The 22,121-nt window shown below is 50.4% G+C and overlaps 1 protein-coding gene across 2 annotated transcripts in view; it reads left to right on the forward strand.

Annotated features, from left to right (window-relative positions):
* The window catches only part of Fbxo21 (F-box protein 21), a 33,516-nt gene that overhangs the window by 7,527 nt on the left and 3,868 nt on the right, over positions 1-22,121 (forward strand). The window contains exons 4-11 of one of the 2 annotated variants that reach the window (XM_005344338.2): positions 1,482-1,603; positions 4,117-4,263; positions 4,482-4,618; positions 6,273-6,409; positions 10,079-10,258; positions 11,113-11,245; positions 15,751-15,962; positions 17,165-17,322. In XM_005344338.2, the coding sequence (XP_005344395.1) occupies positions 1,482-1,603; positions 4,117-4,263; positions 4,482-4,618; positions 6,273-6,409; positions 10,079-10,258; positions 11,113-11,245; positions 15,751-15,962; positions 17,165-17,322 (1,226 nt within the window). The remainder of the gene's footprint in view (positions 1-1,481; positions 1,604-4,116; positions 4,264-4,481; positions 4,619-6,272; positions 6,410-10,078; positions 10,259-11,112; positions 11,246-15,750; positions 15,963-17,164; positions 17,323-22,121) is intronic. The other variant, XM_005344339.2, reaches the window with a different exon arrangement.

Below are 22,121 nucleotides of genomic sequence, written 5' to 3' on the forward strand. Positions count from 1 at the left end.
AGACTAAAAGATCCCTGAGCAGTTCAGGGATGTGTGTGGGCAGTCACTCTAGAGAGGCTCAGGAGATGGCCACAGAGGCATGACGTGTGATTGTGCAGCACCTCAGAGCTGTGCTTCTTGGCTTGCACGAGGAATGCAGCATTTGCCCCACACCTTTGTTGGGGGTGACTTTCTGCAGCAGAGGTTAACGACCAGCTGGAACCGACAGCTCTGCTGACTGTCACTGACCTCTGTGAGTGGAGGAGGCCCTACTGTTCACACCATAATCTCGTGTTTGGGAGACCTGATGAAGTGCTTCACACAGAGTCTTCTACACACCCTCGGTGCACAGGCACTACTGTGGCCACTCAGGGTATAGCTGTAAGCAACCCTACATCCCTGCCTTCACAAGCTCGCAGGGTAACAATAAAAACACACAAGCTGTTGATCTTCTAGGAAGTGGTACATGCTGGGGAAATGCTGAGTGAACTAGAGTGTAAGGGTTGTGGGGCACCTTTTGAGGTAGGACAGCTATGGAGATGCCTGACTCAGGCCATCTGAACAGAAAGCCAAGAGGAAGTAAGAGAACAGACTGCAGGCATCCAGGGAAGGAACATTCCACTGAGGAAGGTGCTAAGGTGACACAGACAGGTCCTAGGTTAAAGGGACAGTGGGGGCAGTTGGAACTGAGATTTCAGAGGCTATGGGGATGGGATGAAGGGACATGTTATGTCTTTACTAGAAGTTAGGCTTTTAGTGTGAGGAAGTAGAAACTGAAGAAGGGGAGCAGAGGCCATGGCATTGTAGGTGAGCATCCCTGGAACAATGCACTGCGTGTCAAGAGGTGATAAGGGAGAGGATGGAAGCAGGAGCTAAGGAGGAGGAGGGTACTGAGACACCCACAAAAACTGGGCCAGCTTTGTCAAGTTAGTGGCAGATGCTCATGTTAGGGTGTTGGAAGAGGACACTCAAGGCATTCAAGATGGTCCAGAGGTTTGAGCCTCATGGGCTAACAGCTTACTGTGACTTTGGGAATAGTGACTCACTAGGAGGAAGTCTTGGGATGCCCCCCAGTTATCTAGGCAAGTATGGAGTAACAACTGCATGTGCAGATTTGAGTTCTTTGGAAAACTTCTTCAGAAAGTAACTTCTGGAAAGGTGGCCGTATCAGATGCACCTGAAGCCATGAGGGTAGAAGGGCTCCCTGAGTGCACCGAGCATAAAAGGAGAAAGGAGTAGCCTGTGTCCTGAGTGTCAGAGCAGGCCTTGGGGACAGGACAGCACAGTATACCTCACCTCCCAGGATGCCGTTGACAGCCTTCCTCCAGAGACAGGGTGTAAATGTCTCTGTGCCATTGAACCATCAAGTCAGGGTACAGAGCACTCTGCCAGCAGCAGTGCAGATGTGTGTCAGCTGTGTTTGTCTTGTTAAAGTGGGGTATATGATATGAAGAGGGGCTGGGCAACTGAAGTTCTTAGTGGCTTGATTGATTGCTTTCCAGGAAAGCTTTGACCTGGAAATACTACGCAAAGAAAATTCTTTACTACCTGCGGCAGCAGAAAATCCTGAACAACCTCAAGGCTTTCCTGCAGCAGCCCGATGATTATGAGTCGTATCTGGAAGGTGGGTGTTTCCGTGCCTGTGAGCAGGGGTCTTTGGCAGCTGAGCAACCTTTTAAGAGCTTGTGACAACTGTCCCTCATGGTAGGGGAGAAAGAAAGCCATGCCAGTGGGCTTCAGGAAGTTGAATTACAGAGCACACAGCACTCAAACTTCCAGCAGATTCCAGTGGCATCTTCTGCGTCAGCTCAAGTGATCTAGTGTCTTGAGTCATCACCAGCTTAGTGACAGTTGAGGACTGGATGCTCAGTCAGGAAAGCACTTGCCACACAGGTGTGAGGAGTTGGTTTCTGCCACAGGAACCGTGTAGAAAGCTAACTTGGTGCGTGCTTATAACCGCAGCCCTGGGGAGGTGGAGACAGGACTCTTGCAGTTCTCTAGTCAGTGAGCTTGGCAAAAACAAGATGGACAGCTCCCAAGGACAGTGCTGAGGTTGACCTTTGCCCTCAACACAAGCACATGGCCTGCAGAATGAGTGCCCTTTGGCTAGTGGAACCAGTTCTTCCCTCTCAAAACTGTTACTTCAGATGTCCTCTTGCTCCTGTTTACCTGTGTCCTGAAGCAGCTGGAGATTAGTGAGGACAGGCAGCACTGGGAGTAATGTGGCCTATGGCCTGAGGCATGACCTGACTGGGGATTAGTGGGCTCTTAGGGGAATAGTAAGAAAATGTGACTTGGCTTTTTAAACACTGTCTTAATTCTTAGGAAGAAGCCTCCTGTGCTGTGGTTGTGAAGTGTGTGCTTACGTATCCTCCCTGCTCCTGGGGATCACTAGATGGGTTGACTTCCCCCTCACTGGTGTTCTAGGTCACAACCTGTCCAGTATGGTTCTCCAAGCACTCAGCAGCCTCTCCGAGGAGTCCTGCCTTTCCCTGGGCATCACTGCCAACTGTCCTCCAGTCAGCCAGTGTGCCTGACCCACTTGTCCCCATCGCTGTAGGACCTGCCTCATGTTTTCTGAATGACCGCTTGCTTCCCAGGGCCCTCTGTGGTCTGGTCCTCCCCTAGTGTCACACCTTTGCAAATTGCTCTGTGGTGCTCTGCTTCTGAATTCAGGCCTTTGCCTGGAGATGCTCAGCTTTTCTTCCTCACGGTGGCAGCACTGTTCCTGTGGTCCCCTGCCCTTCAGCTCAGGGCTCACTTCTGTGAGGTTCAGCTGATCCCTGCAGAGCTCACTGGCTTCAGCAGCTGCGGCTGCCGTGACCGTCACAGGGACTGCTGCACCCCTTCTGTGCCCAGTGTAGTCATTGTATTTCTTTGCTTTTTGTTTTGTTTGAGATGCAGAGCACAGCCTAGCTGTCAGCCTGTCCTCAGAATGCTAGGTATGCCCAGCCCTTTAAGTGGTTTGTTATGTTCCAGGCCTTGAGTAAAGATCGCCACAGCCCACAGTGCCTAGTGGAGATACATGGTAATGGTTGAAGGTCTAATGTTGACTGAAAGGAAATAGAAAATCTTGTAGTTAAATGGAAAGAAAGTCATAGCCGTCCTCTTGTCTGCTTTATACTTCGGAGAGCTGGGAGTTCAGTTCTTTTGAGGTGTTTGTTGTTCTCTTTTGTTTGAGGCAGAATCCTGGCTGACTGTGTTGACCAGACTGACCATAAACACACAGAGATTCTTCTGCCTCAGCCTCCTGAGTTCTGGGGTTAAAGCTGTGCCATCATGCCAGCTTTCATTTAATAGTTAAGATTACTAAAGCAGTTTTCTTTGTTTTTGTAGGTTATATATGAAAAATAAATACTTGTTTTACATTTTTCAAATACAAAGTTTTGGTTTTCACAGTCCACCCAGGTCACTAGAAAGGGAGTAGAAACCTCTGAGTGGCTAGAGGGGAGTGCTTGTTCCAGAACCTCAACCCTGGCTAGACTCTAGCAGCCACTGAAGCATGAGCGGTGACTTACAGACAATCCCTATAGCCTAGGCTGGGTCTCCCGATGCCCTGAACTGCCTTCAGCTTCTTGAGAGTGTTGGTAGAGCAGCTAGGTCCTGAGGTAGCCTGTTGTATCTTGAATTTAAAAGATCACTGGAAGACTTTCAAGTAAAAATGTTCTGTAACCAATGATGACTTAGGCATGGTATGAGGTTGGCTGAGCCTGAGGCCAGCAATGAAATGGGCCTGCTCTATGTAAGCCATCAAATCTTCTTCTTTAATGAGGTCTCTTTGAGGTTCCTGCTCCCAGCTTAGTTGTTAGAAGGAATTGCCTTAGGAAGTCTTTAGTGGATGGGTTTTGAGTGTGGGAGACAAGTGGCCTGAGGGCGTTCTTGCAGGCATTTGGCACTCTTCACAATAGGACGTGCGAATCATGACCTCCAAAAACATGGTTTGTTTTGTTTTCTTAGTGGTGTATGGAATACTTTGTGGTGAAGGCATCTGATCTTCCCTTGCTGTGTTAGGGTTTTGCCTGGCATCTAGGGTGGGAGCTGGTGTGGTATGAGAAGTCACAGCCCCAGGTGCTGGTTCAGTAACATGCTACTACCAGTCAGGTAGAAAGCAACACTGACTGCCCTTCTCACCCACAGGTGCCGTTTACATCGACCAGTACTGCAACCCTCTCTCCGACATCAGCCTCAGAGACATCCAGGCCCAGATTCACAGCATCGTGGAACTTGTATGCAAAACCCTCCGTGGTATCAACAGCCGCCACCCCAGCCTGACCTTCAGGGCAGGTGTGGAAATGCTGTAGCTGACCCTGGGGGTGGCTGTCTGAACGGTGTAAAGCACTGTTGCCACCCTGTCTCCATTCCCAGCCCGGCAGCACTTGACTGTCTCGCATGCCCTTGCCAGTCGCTGTGTGTTCGGGGTGTGCCTTGCTTGTGTTTGGGGTGTGAGTGTTTGGGGTGTGCTTGTTCATGCTTGTGACCCAGAGGAGATCTCTGTGCTGCAGGCGAGTCCTCCATGATAATGGAGATAGAACTCCAGAGCCAAGTTCTGGACGCCATCAACTATGTCCTGTATGACCAGCTGAAGTTCAAAGGGAACCGCATGGACTACTACAACGCCTTGAACCTATACATGCACCAGGTATGTGTGGCTGAGTTCCCTCCCGCAGCTGTGGGCTCTGCAGCATCCTCTGTGTGCTCCCTGTAAAAGCACCATTAGATGCCTAAGCCTGCAAGTGTGCACACACATGGGGTTCAGACACTGTTAGGGAAAGGGTGGGTGTGTAGGTTCTGTGCCTCTACTTTCTGCTTTTGCAGATTTTGGTGCTCCAGGGTGCTCCATCCCTGACTCCCTTTTAGGTAGGCAGGAGTGACTGTGTGTGTGCAGGCACATGTCCTTTGGACTCTGATGGGCTGTCTACTTCCTACTGACAAATGCTGTTGTCTTTCCCTTGTCTCAGTGAAGCCTGTTTTCCTCTGTCATAGGATAGCATGGTGGGTTAGATCTGCTACAGGATGTTTTTTAATTTATATATATATATATATATATATCTCCCCCCCCCCCCCCGAGACAGTGTTTATCCGTAGCTTTTTGGTTCCTGTCCTGGAACTAGCTCTTGTAGACTAGGCTGGCCTCGAACTCACAGAGATCCTCCTGCCTCTACCTCCCGAGTGCTGGGATTAAAGGCGTACGCCACCACCGCCCGGCTAAATTTTATATATATATATTTTTAAAAGGTATCAAATCCTATTATAGATGGTTGTGAGCCACCATGTGGTTACTGGGAATTGAACGCCCTGGTCCTCTGGAAGAGCAGCCAGTGCTCTTAACTGCTGAGCCATATCTCCAGCCCCCAGGATGGCTTTTTTTAAGCCCTGTGAATGGAAATAGACATTTCTGTGTTTCAGTTTGCTTAGTCTATGATTGTGAGTGTTGAACCTCACAGCCTGCCTCTGTTGGCCTGGAAGCCTATGGCCCAGCTACATCAGCCACACACCTTTGATGTCCATTTCCTTATCTGTCCTGTTATCTGTAACATGGTTTCTGTTGTCATATCACAGACATTTTTACACATTTGCTTTCTGGTAGGAGGAGGCCAGCAGGCTGCCTATAAAAGACCTGGCAGTAAGTCAGTCCAGGTTCACAGGCTATGTGGTCTGTGTGCTCAGTTCTGTCTTACTGGGTGAAAGGGCGCAGGCAATTGGAGTCTTGGGTGGCTGTGCTCCCTTTGTGCCAGCAAAGCTATGTGGACATAGAACGTGCTGGTTACAGTTCTTTGCCAATTTTGAGATAAACTCTCACTCGGTAGCCCAGGCTGGTCTTGGACTGTCTGTTCTGCTTAGTCTCCTGGGTGCTGGGATTATAGGCATGGCCCATAGGACCTGGCTTCTGTTATTTTCATGTCACAAATGGTTTTGTTTTTAGAATATTTTAAAAATTTGAAAATTCAGGTATGTGCAACAGCTAAGTGGTGGGACACTTGCCCAGAGTGCACAGGGCTCCAGTTTCCATACCTAGCCCTGAAAAAACAAATAAAAGCTAAAAGCAAGGAAATGGGTGTGGGGATGGCACACACCAGCAAGGCCAGCACTTGGAAGACTGAGGGAGCAGGGTGGCTTTGTAAGGAGACCCTGTCTAGAGGCTAGGAGACGAGGCAAACTTCTGCTGACTGAGAAACACCCAGTGTGCTGGATTCGGTCCCTGATCTAAATGTAGCTCTGGAGCTAGCATGGGGTGCCAGGCACTTCGAGCCAGCCCCTGGCCCTCCTAAGCCTCCGCAACCTTCATCCCTCAGGTGTTGACCCGAAGAACAGGAATCCCCATCAGCATGTCTCTGCTATACCTGACCATCGCCCGGCAGCTGGGTGTCCCGCTGGAGCCTGTCAACTTCCCAAGCCACTTCCTCCTGAGGTGGTGCCAAGGCGCAGAAGGGTGAGCCATCTTTGCCATGTTTAACGGGTGCTGAGGAGCCGGATTCTGGTGTTAAATTAGGTATTACCAAGCAGGCATCTGCTTCTGAGAGACCATGTTGAGGTTCTGGTAGTGATGCTGCACTGTAGTGATGCGAGGCCTTAAGTGGGGGTGACAGCCCTGCTCTGGATGCTTCTCTGTTTCTTATACAGGCAGGCATAGGAGTCTATAATAGCTCAAAATCCTAACTTACAGAAAAGGTCTGTTGCTGTCATAGTGTGAAGGTAAATCCCGTCAAAGGTTCTTCCCTTTCCCCTCAGCCGCAGAAACAGCCTCCTCCTCCCACACTTGTGCCCATCTTAGAGAGAGGAGCACCAGAGTGGCAGCTTACAGCCTGGCTGAACTCTGTCGTGTTCTGGGAGTGGCCTGTGTCAGCTCAAGTCTTCTGCCTCTCCTAAAGAGAGTCTTGCCCAGGGAGAACAGCTCTCCTCCACATCAGGGGGAAACACATCCCGATGCCCTGTCCTGGACACTGGGGTGAGCAGTCCCTGAGCTTTGAAGCCAGGTAGGGCTTCTTCGGAGCCAAACAGGGCCAATGTTCTCTGTAAACACTGGCTTGAAGACTTCAAGGACAGCTTCCACTGCATGTGTGCCACACACACACACACACACACACACTCGCCCTCTTAGTCTCCTGCTCTGTAGAAGAGAAATGCAGCTGGACTCCACATGCTCCTCAGTTTCAGAAGGCATTTCATGACGTGTAAAGCCCCCCCCCATCCATTACTTTGGGTTTCTTTAAATTACTATAGACTCTCATTATTTTCCAAATGTGTGGTCCTGTAGGTTAGTGTTTGCAATCTATTAAATACAATAGGATGTCTACTTCCTATTATATTTAATAAGAAAACTCATTTGCAGCCCTGGTAAGCTTACCTATCTCCTTGTGCATCTGTAAGATACCCATGTGACATCCACTAAGGGTCCTGCATGATCTGAGCATTTCTGGCTCATTTTATTTCTAGTGTAAGGCCCCTTATGCACGTTAGTGACTTATTAAGGGCAGTCTTCAGTATGGCAATAGTATTTTTCCGTATAACACAAATGAGTAGAGTTTTATTTTTTACTGTGTCGATTCTTTGAGACAATGAGTCACTGTGCTATCAGGCTGTCCTGGAACTTGGAATCCTGCTTCAGCCTCTCACCTTGAGTGCTAGTGTTACAGAGCTGAGACACCACTCCAGACTCAAACAGTGCAATAATTTGTTAGTACCTGAAGTCCTGTCTGCTTGGGAGGCTGTGGCGGGAGAATCACTTCACTCGAGGACAGGGAACTGTAAAAGCCTGAGCCACCAGTGGCGATGCTGGCATATGCACAGCTCTTGTTCACAGCTGGGCTCCATCCTCCCTGCCCATGCTGTACTCTGAGCCCTCCTACCTGGGAGCACAAGACCCACTGTTCAGATCTTAAAGTGCTTTGGCTGTTCTTAGCTTTCAGTTCTCCATACGGATTGAGAATCAGTAGCTTAGGAGGCCTGTGTGGAGTGAGAGGCTGAGGCAGGAGTTTGTGGCCAGCCTGAGCTACAGTCTAGCCCCTGTATCAAACAAGAAAACAAACACAAAAATTCTGCTTGAATATTGATTGAAGCTCAAAACTGCCTCTGGCTGGTTCTAGCTGGTTCTGGCTCTAAGGTGAAGATCCTGCAGCTTCCTGCTGTCTGTGATTCTGGTTCTGGAAGTCCATCACCAGGAAGTTGTTTACCCTTTCCACACAACTGTGTTAGGGTTATCCTGAGCTACCAAGTGTTTTGTTTCTAGCTTTGGCTGGTACTTGTATACAGGCCTGGCCTTCAGGGCTTGGCTGTGTGAGTCTTCCATACAGATGGTTTGTAGGTCTGGCTTTTAGTGACACAGCACAGTATCTGAACAGTGCTGTTCTGTTTTCTCTAGCTTAGTATGTTGGCTTTGTATGCTGTTGACCACATAGCAGTGCCCTTGCCTCAGGATGATTTTTGAGGATTTTTGTTGTTTTTTGTTTTTTAACTCTGTGTGTGTTGGGGGGGTGCGGTAACAACTTGTGGGAGAGTCAGTTTTTTCCTTCTGCTGTTTGGGTCCCAGGGTTGAACTCAGGGCCTTGGACTTGGCAGCAAGCACCTTTACCACTGAGACATAATGCTTCTCCCTTCCACATTAGCTTGCTGTTTGGTGTGACATCTTTCATTGGTGTCATCAAAACTGCCTTCTGAATTTCTAATTTTGTAAATTTTTGTTTGTGGTGTTTGCTATTTTGTATATTGAGACATGGCCTTACTCTATAGCACTGGCTGGCCTGGAATTTGCAACATATATCAAACAGGCCCCCAAATCACAGAGATCCTCCTGCCTCTGCCTCTGCTTCTGCCCTGGGATTGAAGTCATGCACTACTGTGCTTGGGTAATTTTGCTGAGTTGTACACATATATAGACATTAGATTTTTTTTCAAGGATGTATTTTTTATTATCTGTACATGTTTTTCCACTTGGTCTTTATGTATAGGAGTAGCTGTTTGGATTTTGTTGGGGGGCTTGATTTGTGCGTGTGCTGCAGATTGAACTATGCCTTATCACTGAGGTTTACCTGTCCCCAAAATGATTTGTGTCCAGCTCTATATTCCTGGGGCACAATTAGTCCATATATATACATATATATACACATATATATACATATATATATACACACATATATATATACATATATACATATACATATATATATGCATATGCCCTAGCACTTAGCCCCATGCACATTTTGTCTGTGTGTTTTACAGCGTGATGACCTCGGCTTATCACTCTTGTATGCTTATCATAGGAAGTTCTGGCCGTGTAGCAAATGCTGACAAGTTCTGTGCTCTTTTAGAACATTTATATAAGTCTCAAGTCTTTGCCAAAAGTGGGCTATGAACACGACTCAGGAAAGAAATCCAACTGAGACAGTTAGCGGCCAAAGAGAAAATGTTATGTGATTGTGGTGGGCATGGGATCAAGATTGCTCAGAAGAAGCTGCTGTCCCCAGCACTCCTTGAGCCTTCCAGAACACACTTGGCAGTGCTATGAGAATGTGAGCAGATCCAGCCTGACGTTGTGTGGGCAGAGGAGGACCACATCCTGGGCTGGGACTCCTTAAGTTTTCTTAGGTCCATGTAGGCCCCAGATCCCCAGACAGGCTGCTGTTTGCCACTTGGTTGTTAGCATACATCTTGGTCATCATGTCCCATGTCTCTGACATTGTTCTTTGAACTCCTGACTCAGGGCTGTAGGGCTCTGGCCAGCTATCAGTCAATAAGCATGTTTCCCTCTGCCACCTGTTTGTGTGTTTATTATCACTGTGTGTGCATGCACAGCATACATGTAGAATCAAGGACAGCTTGTTAGAGTCAGTTTTCTCCTTCTACCATATGGGTCCTAGGGATCAAACTCAGATGGTCAGGCTTGACAGCAAGCACTTTTATCCATAGAGCCATCTTCCTTGCCCTTCTGCTTCTAAAGAACAGGGCAGTATGGTCACCACAGCCAAGACTCTGTTGAGAATAGGGTTTAAAACTCTCCAAGGCCTTGATGTTATTGGTGGAAGCAGTAAAATGGTGCTGTGACCTCCGCCTTGGACTCTTCCTTCAGGGCTATAATTGTGACTTCTTGGCTCTCCTTGGGCAGGGCAACCCTGGACATCTTTGACTACATCTACATAGATGCTTTTGGGAAGGGCAAGCAGCTCACAGTGAAGGAGTGTGAGTACTTGATTGGCCAGCACGTGACAGCGGCATTATACGGCGTGGTGAACGTGAAGAAAGTACTGCAGCGGATGGTGGGCAACCTTTTGAGCCTGGGCAAGAGGTGAGGGCCTGGCTTCCACTGCTCCTGCGCAGTGTGAGCCTTCTTTCTAGGGTTTGTGCAAAAACGAGAAGCTTGTTTAATGGGCTGCCCTGTGGTAACTGCTTCTGGGACATCAGCCATGCATTTGTTGGTGCCGAGAAGCCACCCTCTGATGTTTGCAGTGGACTTAGCTCTGCTCAGACACTGAAGGCATTCTTTGGAAGTCGGTGTCTTAGAGTGGCAGAGGTGGTGTCCTCCTTTCAGGGTGCTATAATCTCTGACCTTACACCCTCCTGTAAGAGAGCAGAGTCCGAGGTTAACTTTGCTCCATAGTTCAAGGAAACCTGTTTTGGGAAAGTATATGATGTAACCAGTTTCCTGATGCCTAATAGGATTTACCAAGCAGAACCCGTTTTTAATAGGCTATTTTAGAACAATTGTCAATTGGTGCATGAGTGAGCAAACGCAGAGGGGTCTGTCACCTCCTGTCCTCATGTGAATGGAGCTTGTCCACTGTCCAGCCTTCAGCACCAGAGCAGACACTTGTTACCAGTGCTGACCCCGGATTGACAAGTATAACCAGGGTCACGTCTATTGGTGTCAGCTCTCCGAGTCTGGACAGTGTCACCCTGGGTAGCTCTATGGCCCTCGGAGCCTCTGCTCTGCTCTGCGGTTCTGGATCTGTGTATGCTGCTGAGGTGACTGCATAACGAGAGCAGGTTTGATGTGGTGCAGGACTTATGTTCAATGTGGATTCTGTAAGAGCTTCGCAGTGCTGAGCAGTGGAGTCAGAAAGCCTTGGGAGTCTGTATCAGTTGCTTTTAGACTTCATTGGGAAGCCCACACTGAGGCAAAGGTAATTTCTTCTCCCCCAGGGAAGGCATTGACCAGTCCTACCAGCTCCTCAGAGACTCTTTGGACCTGTACCTGGCAATGTACCCGGACCAGGTGCAGCTCCTGCTCCTCCAGGCCAGACTCTACTTCCACCTGGGCATCTGGCCAGAGAAGGTAATTATCTTACTTTGATGCTCAGCCCTTGCCTTAGAGAGGAAAGCTACAGCTGCACCAAGGTCATCCTCCTGTTCCAGGGAGTAAGTTCAGATTTGTTCCGTCTCCAGTCCTGACCCACTGATGAAATGTTTTTCTGTCTTCTGAGAAGCATTAGCTCTGTCACCAGGAATGATCCCTGAGCACTGGACACAAAGTTCTGTCCTGCCTCTTCCCCTCCCCCCATGGTGCTTTCCTAGAGTCACCTGACTCTGCAGGGAGAGGTGGGACAAGGTGCTGGCTTTGCTGTAGCTGTTGGGCACGGGATGATCCGGAGGCCTGCTGAGGCTTCTTATTGTCTGGTTCTGGGTGCTCATGCTATAATCCCCACATCTGGCAGTGAGTGCCATAAGGAAGCTGCCCGTGGAGCCCAGAGCTGGCTTTGGGTTCCCTGCGTACAGTCTTGTGTGCGTCTGAGTGTGCCAGAGTCTAGCCCATTCCCATCCCATCCTTGGTCTGGAAAGAGGTCATCAAGCCATTTGTTTGTTCAGAATGCCTGTAGAGGGCATTTGTTCTGAGCCTCCGCTGGGATGTTTCCCAGAGTTTAGAGATGGGAAGGGTCTTTCTGCAGAAGGTAAATCTCTGGGGGCTGGAGAGATGGTGCAGCTGTTAAGAGTACTTACTGCTCTTGTAGAAGGCCTGAGGTTCAGTTCCCGCGTGCACATGACTGCCCTCAACTACCTGTAACTGCAGCTCCAGGGGATCCAGTGCTCTCCTCTGGCCTCACACCCCCACACAAACATATCCACATAATTAAAATCTTTTAACATTTATTTTTAAAATGAAAGTAAGTACCCTCATGAAGTGACTATACTGGGTCATCAGTTCATTTCTGTAAAGATATATACTGGGTCACAGGCATGGGCACTCCAGATTCCTTAAGAAAAGATGTCTCCCATGGCCAAGCAGACAAGTGCTCTGGAGGTGTGCACCCTGGGGACTGTCGCCCATGCAGTAGCCCAGGGTTTAGTCCTTTGAGTTTGTTCAGCCAGTTGTGTTTGTTGAGGGATTTCAGGAGCAGCCAGGAAGAAGAGAGCAAAGGTCCTTCACTGAACTGTCCCAGTTGAATAGCAGGTCCAGTCATGGGAATAGCCTGTCCCTGGGTCTTTGTGACTGAAATGCTCAGTGCTATCTTCATAGTCTACAACTGACTTGCATAGTTCCCCCGGGGACCCTCCCACTGGGGAGCAGCATCACTCAAACCAGGTCCCTTTTTCTTCTGGCACATACTGCCTGGTGGAACATCTGGACCCAGTCCTTTTGTTCTGAGCTAGGACCCCACCTCAGGTCATGGCGACCAACTTAGGAAATTAACACCCAAGACCACCAGAGAAGTCCTTAGGTGCCTGTGTCATTAGACACTTCTGGAGGAGAAGGAGCTCAAAGGGTGGGTCAGCCTGCAAGAGGCATGGGGGAGGGGTGTATCAGCCTGTGGAATATGGGCTGTTTGTTACAGGTGACCTGTCCCTGAGCAGGACACGTACAGGTTGCCTCACTTTTCTCTTTCTAGTTTGTGAAGTCGGGAAAGAGCTGCAAAGCCCATCCTCTTGGTCCCTGAGGCTGTGGTGGGAGGGTAGAGCCAGGTGGTCATGTTTGTGAACGTCACTGCTTCTACTGAGAGCCGTCCTCTGGCCTCTCAGCTGTCTTGTGTTTCCAAGTCTGCAGTGCACTGAGTCTACCGCAGGGGTCACCCTGAGGGTCACCGTGGCTAAGGAGCAGCCTCTGCACTGAGTGCTGCCAGAGCCCCAGTGCACTGTGACTCACGTGCTTTCTCTGCTGTTCAGGAAGCGCCCCTCCTCCCTTCCCTGGAATGAGCCCTGTGGGCTCGCCTGTGGCCACCCTCCGATCTACTCCCTGCCTGTTTACCACACACTTGTCCATTGCCCACCACCTACCTTTGCTTCTGTATCTCACTCCCAGCCCTCCCCCAGGCTCTGTTCTGGCCAGCCGCTCTTCTGTTGCTGTTGCAAGGCCAGGAAGTGGCCATGCCCTTTCTCCTGCTTCTTTGATGCTCCGCCTGCTACATGACCACTGGTTCCCAGCCTCCTCTGGTCTTTTCCTGGGTCTCATTGTGAGGCTTTACACATAGATGCTCCCTAGGAGTCCTCTACCCTGTGGACTGTCCCAGGGGCTTCCTTCAATGCCTCTTTTATACCTGGACAGGGGAGGGAAGACACGGCCACTGGTCTCCCTGCTTGCCTTCTTGTTGTGTGCCTGGCAGTCAGGGTCTTGACAGGACAGACTGCTCTCTGAGTGGCTTCCTGCTGCCCTAGGGACACTTTTCTTACCCTGCAGTGTGACTCATAATTCTCCGTGGTTCCATCCCACCTGTCTGACTGTCCATGTCCCACATCTGTGTGGTGTGTGTGCATGTGTGCCTGCGCCCATCCCCATGCCCCCCTTAGGAGGAGTAATGCGCTCCTGCTGTGTTCACCTTGCACATGCTGCATTCCCCTCTGCTGACCCCGCAACTCCATTGCTGCCCCAAGCTCTTTACACTGAACCAAGTTCTCCCAGGACAGGGTGTACACAGTGCGCTCCCCACTAGCCATTCTCTGTGCTCCCAGCCTGGTCTTGGCATGTAAAGGCTGCCCTGAGAAGTTCCTGTTCAGGAGTGATTGGGTGACTGTATGTAGTTCCCCTGGATGTCAATGAAAGAGACTCCCAGAGCTTACAGACTTTCCAACGTGAGGCTAGCGTTCTACTCCAGAAGTGGGTGTTTAAAGAATAGGCTGTTTGGGCTGGGAGAAAGTGCCATGGTAAGCTGTGTAGAACTGGCCTAGGACCACCCAGGGCAAGCAGCATTCCGTGCCAGCAGACAGTCTACCAGCAAACGGCTAAGGGGAACCAAAAGCTCAGAGTGAGTCTTTGTGGACAGGCGGGACTCATGCACACAGGGCAGTGGACTCGTGGGCTTGGAGCTGCCTGTCAGTAGATATGTGGACTTGGGGCTGTCTTCTGTGGGAGCTGAGCCACAGCCTGTGTTGCTGTGTGGCCAGAGGAGGAGTGGTAGAAGGGAGTGCCCCTGAGCAAAAGTGCTCCTCCCAGCTCTCTCCCTGAGCGTCTGAGTTTGTGTTTTGTTTTTTATTTGGGTGGATTGGGGCTTGTTAATGTTTTTGAAACAGGGTTACAGTATGTAACCTGCTCTGACCTTGATCCTACTTCCCAGTGCTAGGATTATAGATGTAAGTCACTGTGTTCAGCCAAGGCCTGTAGCTTTGGCTGGGAACATGATGTCCACTGTCAGCATTGTCCTTTGTAAACACACCAGGTCCAAGTCACATGTACCCTCACTCTCAACCTCACACATCCATGAAAGGAGCCAAAACTCTGTCTTATAGTCTGAGTGTGGGCCACCTTTGTGCCCTGAAGAGTCCATGTCTGGCTGTGTGCATAGTGGCAGAGGTGCAGCTGTTGTTTCTGGCAGAATCCACAGAAGCTCACTGTTAGATGGTGCTCTCAACTGCAAAAGACAAATGCCCTGAGCACCTCACTTTAAGAGCGCCCCTCCTGGAGGTGGGATATAAACGGGGGCTGGCTTCTGATAGATTTTTTTTTGAAGCAAGCTTTGGGGTGTTTGGGGTACTGACACTCCGCCTGCTTTTTTTCATGTTAAGTTTCATCACAGTAATTAAAATGATTCTATTGTCATTCCCTGGCACAATGGAAGTTGAGACCATGGGCCGAGGATCATACCCAGGGCCATGTCTTTGTAACCATCTGACCTCAGACCAGCATTTAAACTCACTGAGCCAAATTTCTTTCTTGCAAATCAGTAGTGGCTGTGCAGTACCACACCTGATAGGCATCCAGTTCTTCACCAAGAATTACCAGGAGCCACTACATTGCTTTGGAAGGTGAGGGTGGACTTCAGAATAATTGCAGAGGTACCTGGTTGTCAGTGTGACAGGAAGCAGCTGGTTGACTGGTGTGGGCCTATAGTTGAGGTCACCTGTCCTGTTAAGCCGGTCCAACTCAGGACTCATAAAACAAAAAGGACTGATGTGTGCTGTGCTCAAGCATCACTGGGTGTGGGTCCAAGCGTGTTGGTGCGCATCCCCACACTGTGCTTGAGCCTGACTTAGGGGAAGCACTGTGAGCAGCAGACAGACCACAGGGCCAGCTCTGCTTCCGCTGCCAGCCTCAGTTCTACAAAGGTGACTGCTTAAATGCTGCCATCTGGAGGTTTGTAAGCTTGCCTCATCCCGTGAGTGACATCTAATTAGGAGCGACTTGCCATGCATCGAGACAGTTCCGCCAGGCATCTTTTTACTTTGGTTAAGGGGTCTAGGGGTCTTTTCCTCTTAAAGCAAGAATGACAGGATAGAATGGTTTCCATACTTTGGGCCATTACGACTCCTGGTCCACAAGTGGCATGCTGTCACTGGTCTTTGTCAGGCTACATGGGTAGGTGTCGATCCTACGCTTCGGAAAAGAAAAGGCCTGGCGAAAATATTATCTCCTAGTCTTTCTGTCTTGTCTTGAAGGTGCTTGACATCCTCCAGCACATCCAGACCCTCGACCCCGGGCAGCACGGGGCGGTGGGCTACCTAGTGCAGCATACATTAGAGCACATTGAGCGCAAGAAGGAGGAGGTAGGCGTGGAGGTGAAGCTGCGCTCTGAGGAGAAGCACAGAGATGTCTGCTACTCCATCGGGCTCGTTATGAAGCATAAGAGGTGAGTACCTACTCCTGGCCTCTGTGACAGCCACACCGCAGAGGGAAGAGGATCCCAGAGGCACACCCTGGTACCTCCAGTCATTTCACCGAACACCTACCACAGGCGAGACAGCATGGCCCTGTCTGCACCCTGCTTCTAACTGAAGTGTAATGTCTTTCATTTACTCTAACTGCTCCTAGAGTTTGTATGGGGCGCTGGGAGTTGAGCCTAAGGACTGAACAAGCTAGAAACTCACTGAGCTGTGGTCTGAATTCCTCCTCCTTTTGCTGTCCCTTCTCCGTTCCCTGCCATCTCTGATTTGGGTTAGCAGGGCTTTCCTGAGCTCTAGTCCTGCCCGTGTCTGTTGACCAGGCAGAATCTAACTCCAGGGTGCTGGAGTTGCAGAGCTGTGATCACTACCCGGCAGCATGCCCTGGTGTGCTCATAAATCCACCAGCAGGTGGCACTAGGTCGTGTTTTTTCCATCTTCAGGACTCCCTCACTGGCAAAGGTGGTTCTGTCTGGCCACATGGTCTTCTTTGCTGACATCTGGCTTCTCCCCACCCCTCCATTATCTTTGTGAGGATAACCAGCAAATGCCTTCCCTGTTAGGGGCTGTGATTTCCATTCATTTAGTGAATGCTTTCTTCTTAGCTCTCTTAGGGAAATTTCCAGACATGTAAGAGTGGAGAGAAGGGCACATGAGGCAGCTTAGCTCCTGGTGTCCTGGCTTCAGCAGTGAATCACCTCCTCTTCCTCAGTTCTGGACTATGAAGCTGACGTTGCAAACATTGACCCCAGCCATTCAGTTGGCCTCTCTAAAGGAGGGGGAGGGAAGGAGGACTCCCTTCTTACTCTTACCCTCATCTTACCCAAGATAGCCTCTTGCTCTGCTTCAGAGTTTCTCTATAGCCAAGCATGGCAGTGCACGCCTTTAGAGACAGGCAGATCTCTGTGAGCTCGAGGCCAGCCAGGGCTACATAGTGAGAGCCTGTCTAGACACAAACAAATAAAAAAGGTTATTTTCCAGATAAAGTGCTTTGTTGGTGGTAAGAGGAGGATTTGTGAAGAGGGTCAGGGTGTTCTGAAAAGTGACTCCCCTTGGGGTAAAAGCAGGTAATAAACCAAGGGCATGAAAGATCCCCAGCCAGGCTCTTCTGCCTCCTCCACAGCCCTGAGGTTCCCCAGAAGCTCACTTATCCTCTTCTGATGCTCCACAGATACGGCTACAACTGTGTGATCTATGGCTGGGACCCCACCTGCATGATGGGGCACGAGTGGATTCGCAACATGAACGTGCACAGCCTGCCTCATGGCCACCATCAGCCCTTCTACAATGTTCTGGTGGAGGATGGCTCCTGCAGATATGCAGCCCAAGGTGAGGTGTTTGCTGTCCCTCCACCTGCGCCTGGCTGGCCATGCTGTGGGCAGAGCTCACCAGTGTGTTCAGCAGCTGTCCACAGCTAGTCACACACAGGCACACCAACATGAGGTCCTGGCTCTCTTCTCTAGAGCTCCTCACCAGCCAGACTCTGGACTTCCCTGTCTCCCAGGCCTGCATTCTAGCAGCGCTGGCCTCAGCCGCCCTCAAGTGGCCACAGGTGGAAACTTCAGTCCCCTGTACAATCCCTGTGTGTTTGGTGACCTTTGGTAGGCTTTTGTGGCCATGGCCAACCTGACGGGCCAGCCCCTGAGCTGGGGATAGATGGAGTAGAAGAGTCAAATCAAAGACTGCAAGTGAGCCTTTGTCTGTGTCCCTTTTGACTCTCATACACCTGACCAGCAAGGAGCACACAGGATAAGAGGGAGTGTGTATACAGATGTGATAAACAGTGTGCTCTCATGGGTGCTGAGTCTGTTTGGGACCCAGGCTCAGCATTTCATACATGCAGAACCTGGAGTGTGCAGGCCACCTCCCCTTTACCCATGAGTACCTGGAACCAGGAGCTTGGTGATAAGCTATGTCCTGAACCATTAGGCTTACTCTACGCACACAGTGCTAAAAGTACTAAGGGATGGAGTGTCAGGGTTTCAGAAGGCAGGAAGAGTCTCCACATGAGTGATCGTGACCCGTCTGAGGCCAGGAGGATCTGTGTAGTATGTCTGCGGGCACCTCACCTCCATGGGTTCCTGGGCAAGGTAAAGGGGCTGAACAGAGTCTCCCCCAGGCAGTGTTCAGCTTTTGAAGCTGAGTCAGATGAAATTTGAAACTTTCCTTTTCTGAAAGTCACCGTGATTTAAAACTGGCCTGGGGTTTTGCTCCATGACAGGTGAGGAGGCTTTTGTCATCAGTCATGACTCCTGGCTGTGGCAGTACCCGGTTGTCTAGCCGGTACAGAATAGGGGTGAACATCTTTAAACTGGGGGCTGAGGTTTCTAGAAATAGTTCCTGTAATTTGTTTTCTTGATGTAGTTTGTAAACTGGGTACTCAGCTTTAGTTGTTCTGAAGCCTCAGAGCACCTCACTTCATTTGCAGAACACGTGGGACAGTAGTTTGCAGTCAGTTTTGGAAAACCAAAAGAAAATAATGAAGTCTGTGGCCATTGACCCAGTGATGTTGAGTGGCTGTGATTGTGTTAGCTCTGGCTGGGTTCCAGGCCCTTCTGTTGGCCACAGGGCCATGGCATCTCCTGAGGGAGGTGACTGGGGTGCAGAGGTGACAGAGAACTCCTTCACAGCCGCTCAAGTGAACTCCTCACCTTCCTGGGCCAGCTCCTGTCTCTAGTGAGCTGAGCTGCTGCTCCACCCTGCCTGCTCCTGCAGATGCAACCCACATGGCAGTGGGTGCCTCATCTATATCTGTTTCATCAGCGACTAGAGATGCAGGCCTTTTCGTCAGTGTTTGAAGCGACATTTCATGCTCCTGCCTCATGGTGTGCTAGGAACACGGTAGCACACCACGTGGCTGCTAGCTCGTGTTTCATCAGCTTTCTCATTGCCCATTGTCACCACGGGATGGCCCTTTTCAGCTTAACCGGCTCCAGCAGATAGCTCTGCTGGAGTGCACTCCCTTTGCAAAGCCTTTTGCCCGAGAACGACTTCTCACTGTCCATCTCCAGGCCCTGGTTGCCTTAGGGTCGTCTGAGCTTGTACCTCAGCTCACTTGTCTCTTTACCTGTTCTGTCTGTGGATGGACAGTGACGTCTGAGGCCTGACCTCCTGGGTGTCCCTGCCCTACCAGAATGCTGTGCTTCCCCTGTCACTGCACTCAGAGGAACCGGGGCTCTACCCTCCGTGATGCTGAGCTCAGCCAGAGGTAACTCAGCTCCTGCCATCAGCAGGAAGTCCATGGGATTGTACTGTGTTCTGTGACACTGTGGTTGCCCTAACACCTGGACGACTGACACAGGAGCGTTGTAGCTTGGGGAGTGTCTGCTGCTCTTGCTCCCTGTCCAGTGACTTGAAATGCTTTTCCCTGCTGCCCCCTCCTCCCTTTATACGCCAGCCTCCACTTTCCTCCCTCCTGCTCCCTGGCAGAGTCCTGATTCTTATTCCAGTGTGTAGTAGTCACTGGAGACAGCTTGATGCTCACAGCCCATAAGATGGACACCTTGAGCTAGACTTTTAAATTTTTTTTAGAAAAATTTATTGTTATTGTATGTTTGTGCCATGAGCAAGGAGATACATGTTCCAAGATGCATGTTGGAGGTCAGAGACTATGTTATGGAGTTGGTTCTCTCTCACCTTTATGTGGGTTCTGGGGACTGAACTTGGGTCCTCAGGTTTGCACAGCATATGCTTTTACCCACTCAGCTATCATCTCAAAAGTCTGAGAAACTACATTTTTTTAAAAAGACTAGTTTACTTTTAATTATGTGTTTACATGTCAGTGTGGGTGTCGTGCCTGCAGAGGACAGAGACCTTGGATCCTCTGGAGCAGGTGCTTGTACCTGCCGGGCTGTCTCAGTGGCCAACAAGCTACACTTGTGAACTCCTTCTTAGGTTTCCTTCCTTCAGACATTTCTTGGTTATTACTTGTATTATTTGTTTCACTTCTTTTGAGCTGATTGTAAGTAATTCTAGTTCCCCAGTAGAGGCCATTAGTGATGCCTCTCTAGTCGGCAGCCTCCAGGGCAGTGACTGGCCTGTCAGAATTCCTGAGTCTTGTGTGTGGCTCCCTGCTCCCACGAGGGGGAGCACGCTGTACAGCCTGACTCCTGACCCTTAGTTCAGGGCTGCTGCTGCAGTGCAGTGCAGTGAGAGTGGCTGTGGTGGTCACAGGAGCCCTAGCTGGGTGCAGTTCTCCTTCCATAACTTAGCACACTGCTCCTACTCCCCAGCCCCACAGTCTGCTCCTGCTGCCAAGCGATGTACTGGGGCGAGGTATAAAGTGACGCTTGGTCATTTCAGGAGGCCATTTGGCCTTCTCTTGTTTAGGTTCTATTTGGTAAAATGGCCATCAGTGGTGGTGTGCATGGAGAGAGAAGAGGACAGCTTGTGGGAGTCGGTTCTCTCCACCACATGGGTCCCAGGCACCATATTGAGGTCTTTGGGTTGTTGGTGATAAGTGTCTTTACCCATTGAGCTGTGTCATTGGCCTGCCATTGTCTCCTAAGTGATAAATCCCTCAGGCATACAGTCTTCTGCCTGGTGGCTCCACCCCATGGCCCCTTGACTAGAGACACATCCACATTTAGTACCAGGAGGTGTGGTCCCTGTTGAGACAGTGGAGCAGTGTATGTCTCTAGAGTACTGAGTAGCAGACAAACCCGATGCAGATAAATGCTTGGTGTGCATCTAATGTAGACAGCAGCAGAAATGAATACCATACTTCAGGGTGTGCAGGACATACCAAGGGTAAAAGGACACACTCTGCTGTTGTCCCCCCAAGAAGGGCACTGGACCAGGCACCCATAGAGGACTCAAGGCGGTGTTTCCAAGTGTATGTCCACAGGTTTTCGATTAAATAAGCAACTGTATTTCTCTGAAAACCGTGTTTGTGATTCTTAGAGTACGTTATATTAGGGGTGTATCATGGGACATGTTCGCTCCAGATGCACAGGCACCAGCTTCTTCACTCTCTTCTCTCCTGCAAGAAGTCGTTTAGTCCCGGTGTCTGGGGTGCACAGATGTGGGCCCTGCACTTGGGAGGCAGGAGGGACATTAGTTTGAAGCCATCCTGGGCAGCTTAGTCTCAAAGTAAACATAAAACCTGGCTGGGGGTACAGCTTGAGTGTAGCGTGCTCGCCTGGCATGCACAAGACCCTGAGTTCAGTCCCAGAACCACAGAACAGACTGGTTTAAAGTCTCTTCTTTTGCTCCACAGCAGGCCCGAGGGCCAGCAGGCCAGGGCACAAGTCCAGCTGGAAGTGGGCCCCAGACAGCCTGGAGCTCGCGCTGTTAGCTCCCAGGTTCTGACCATGCTGATGCCTGGGCTTCCAGAGCAGCCTCTTGTTAGAAGCCGTATTCAGAAGCCTGCAGCAGCTACCTGGCTGTGTCATCCCACAGAGCTGCGGCCCACAAAGGTCAAGACTTCCTGCTCGGGCCTCTGTTGAGCACCTAGAGGATGGCAGCTGTGGGCAGGGCTGCACAATGCAGGAGTTCCTGTGGAGCAGGACGGCTCACCTGAGCCATGGCCGTGAACAAGATAATTGCTTGTGGTGCTCGGCAGTGCCCCTGAACTCCCCCACTGCAAGCCAGAGAAGGCCCAACTCTGACCACCAGAAATGCCTTCCGCCTTGGCCACACAGCTTTCTTGGGGTTAGAGCGTCCCATGGAACCCCAACTACACTAGACAAACTAGCCTCAAAGTAGGGGTCAGATGCCCACAAGAGTTGAACTGGCTTTACTTCCCCCATCCTGCTTGCACTGCAGCATGCTCCTTGGGAACATGGGTCTTCCTTTCCTGGAGAGCCAAGACTTTCTCTTCTTCCTGGTGTTTCCTATAGGACATGCGGCCTTGGCAACTGGCCTGGCCCGGTCTGGTCTGGGCCCCAGGAGAACATGGCTAGGGCTCCAAGAGCAGGTTCTGGTGCTGGACAGCACAGGTACTACTGAGCAGTGCCCTGAAGCAGTCGATGGGATGTTCCCTTTCTATTTGTTAGTCTGTCCCAGCTACAGCCTTCCAAACGTGTGAGTGTGGAGAGACTGAAACTGCTGTATGGGCCCAGTGCGAGTGTGCGGGGTAGGGAGCCAGGCTTGTGGGTGTGTATGGGCCCAGTGCGAGTGTGCGGGGT

The sequence above is a fragment of the Microtus ochrogaster genome, chromosome 2 (genome assembly GCF_000317375.1).
Source record: "Microtus ochrogaster isolate Prairie Vole_2 chromosome 2, MicOch1.0, whole genome shotgun sequence".
NCBI lineage: Eukaryota > Metazoa > Chordata > Mammalia > Rodentia > Cricetidae > Microtus > Microtus ochrogaster.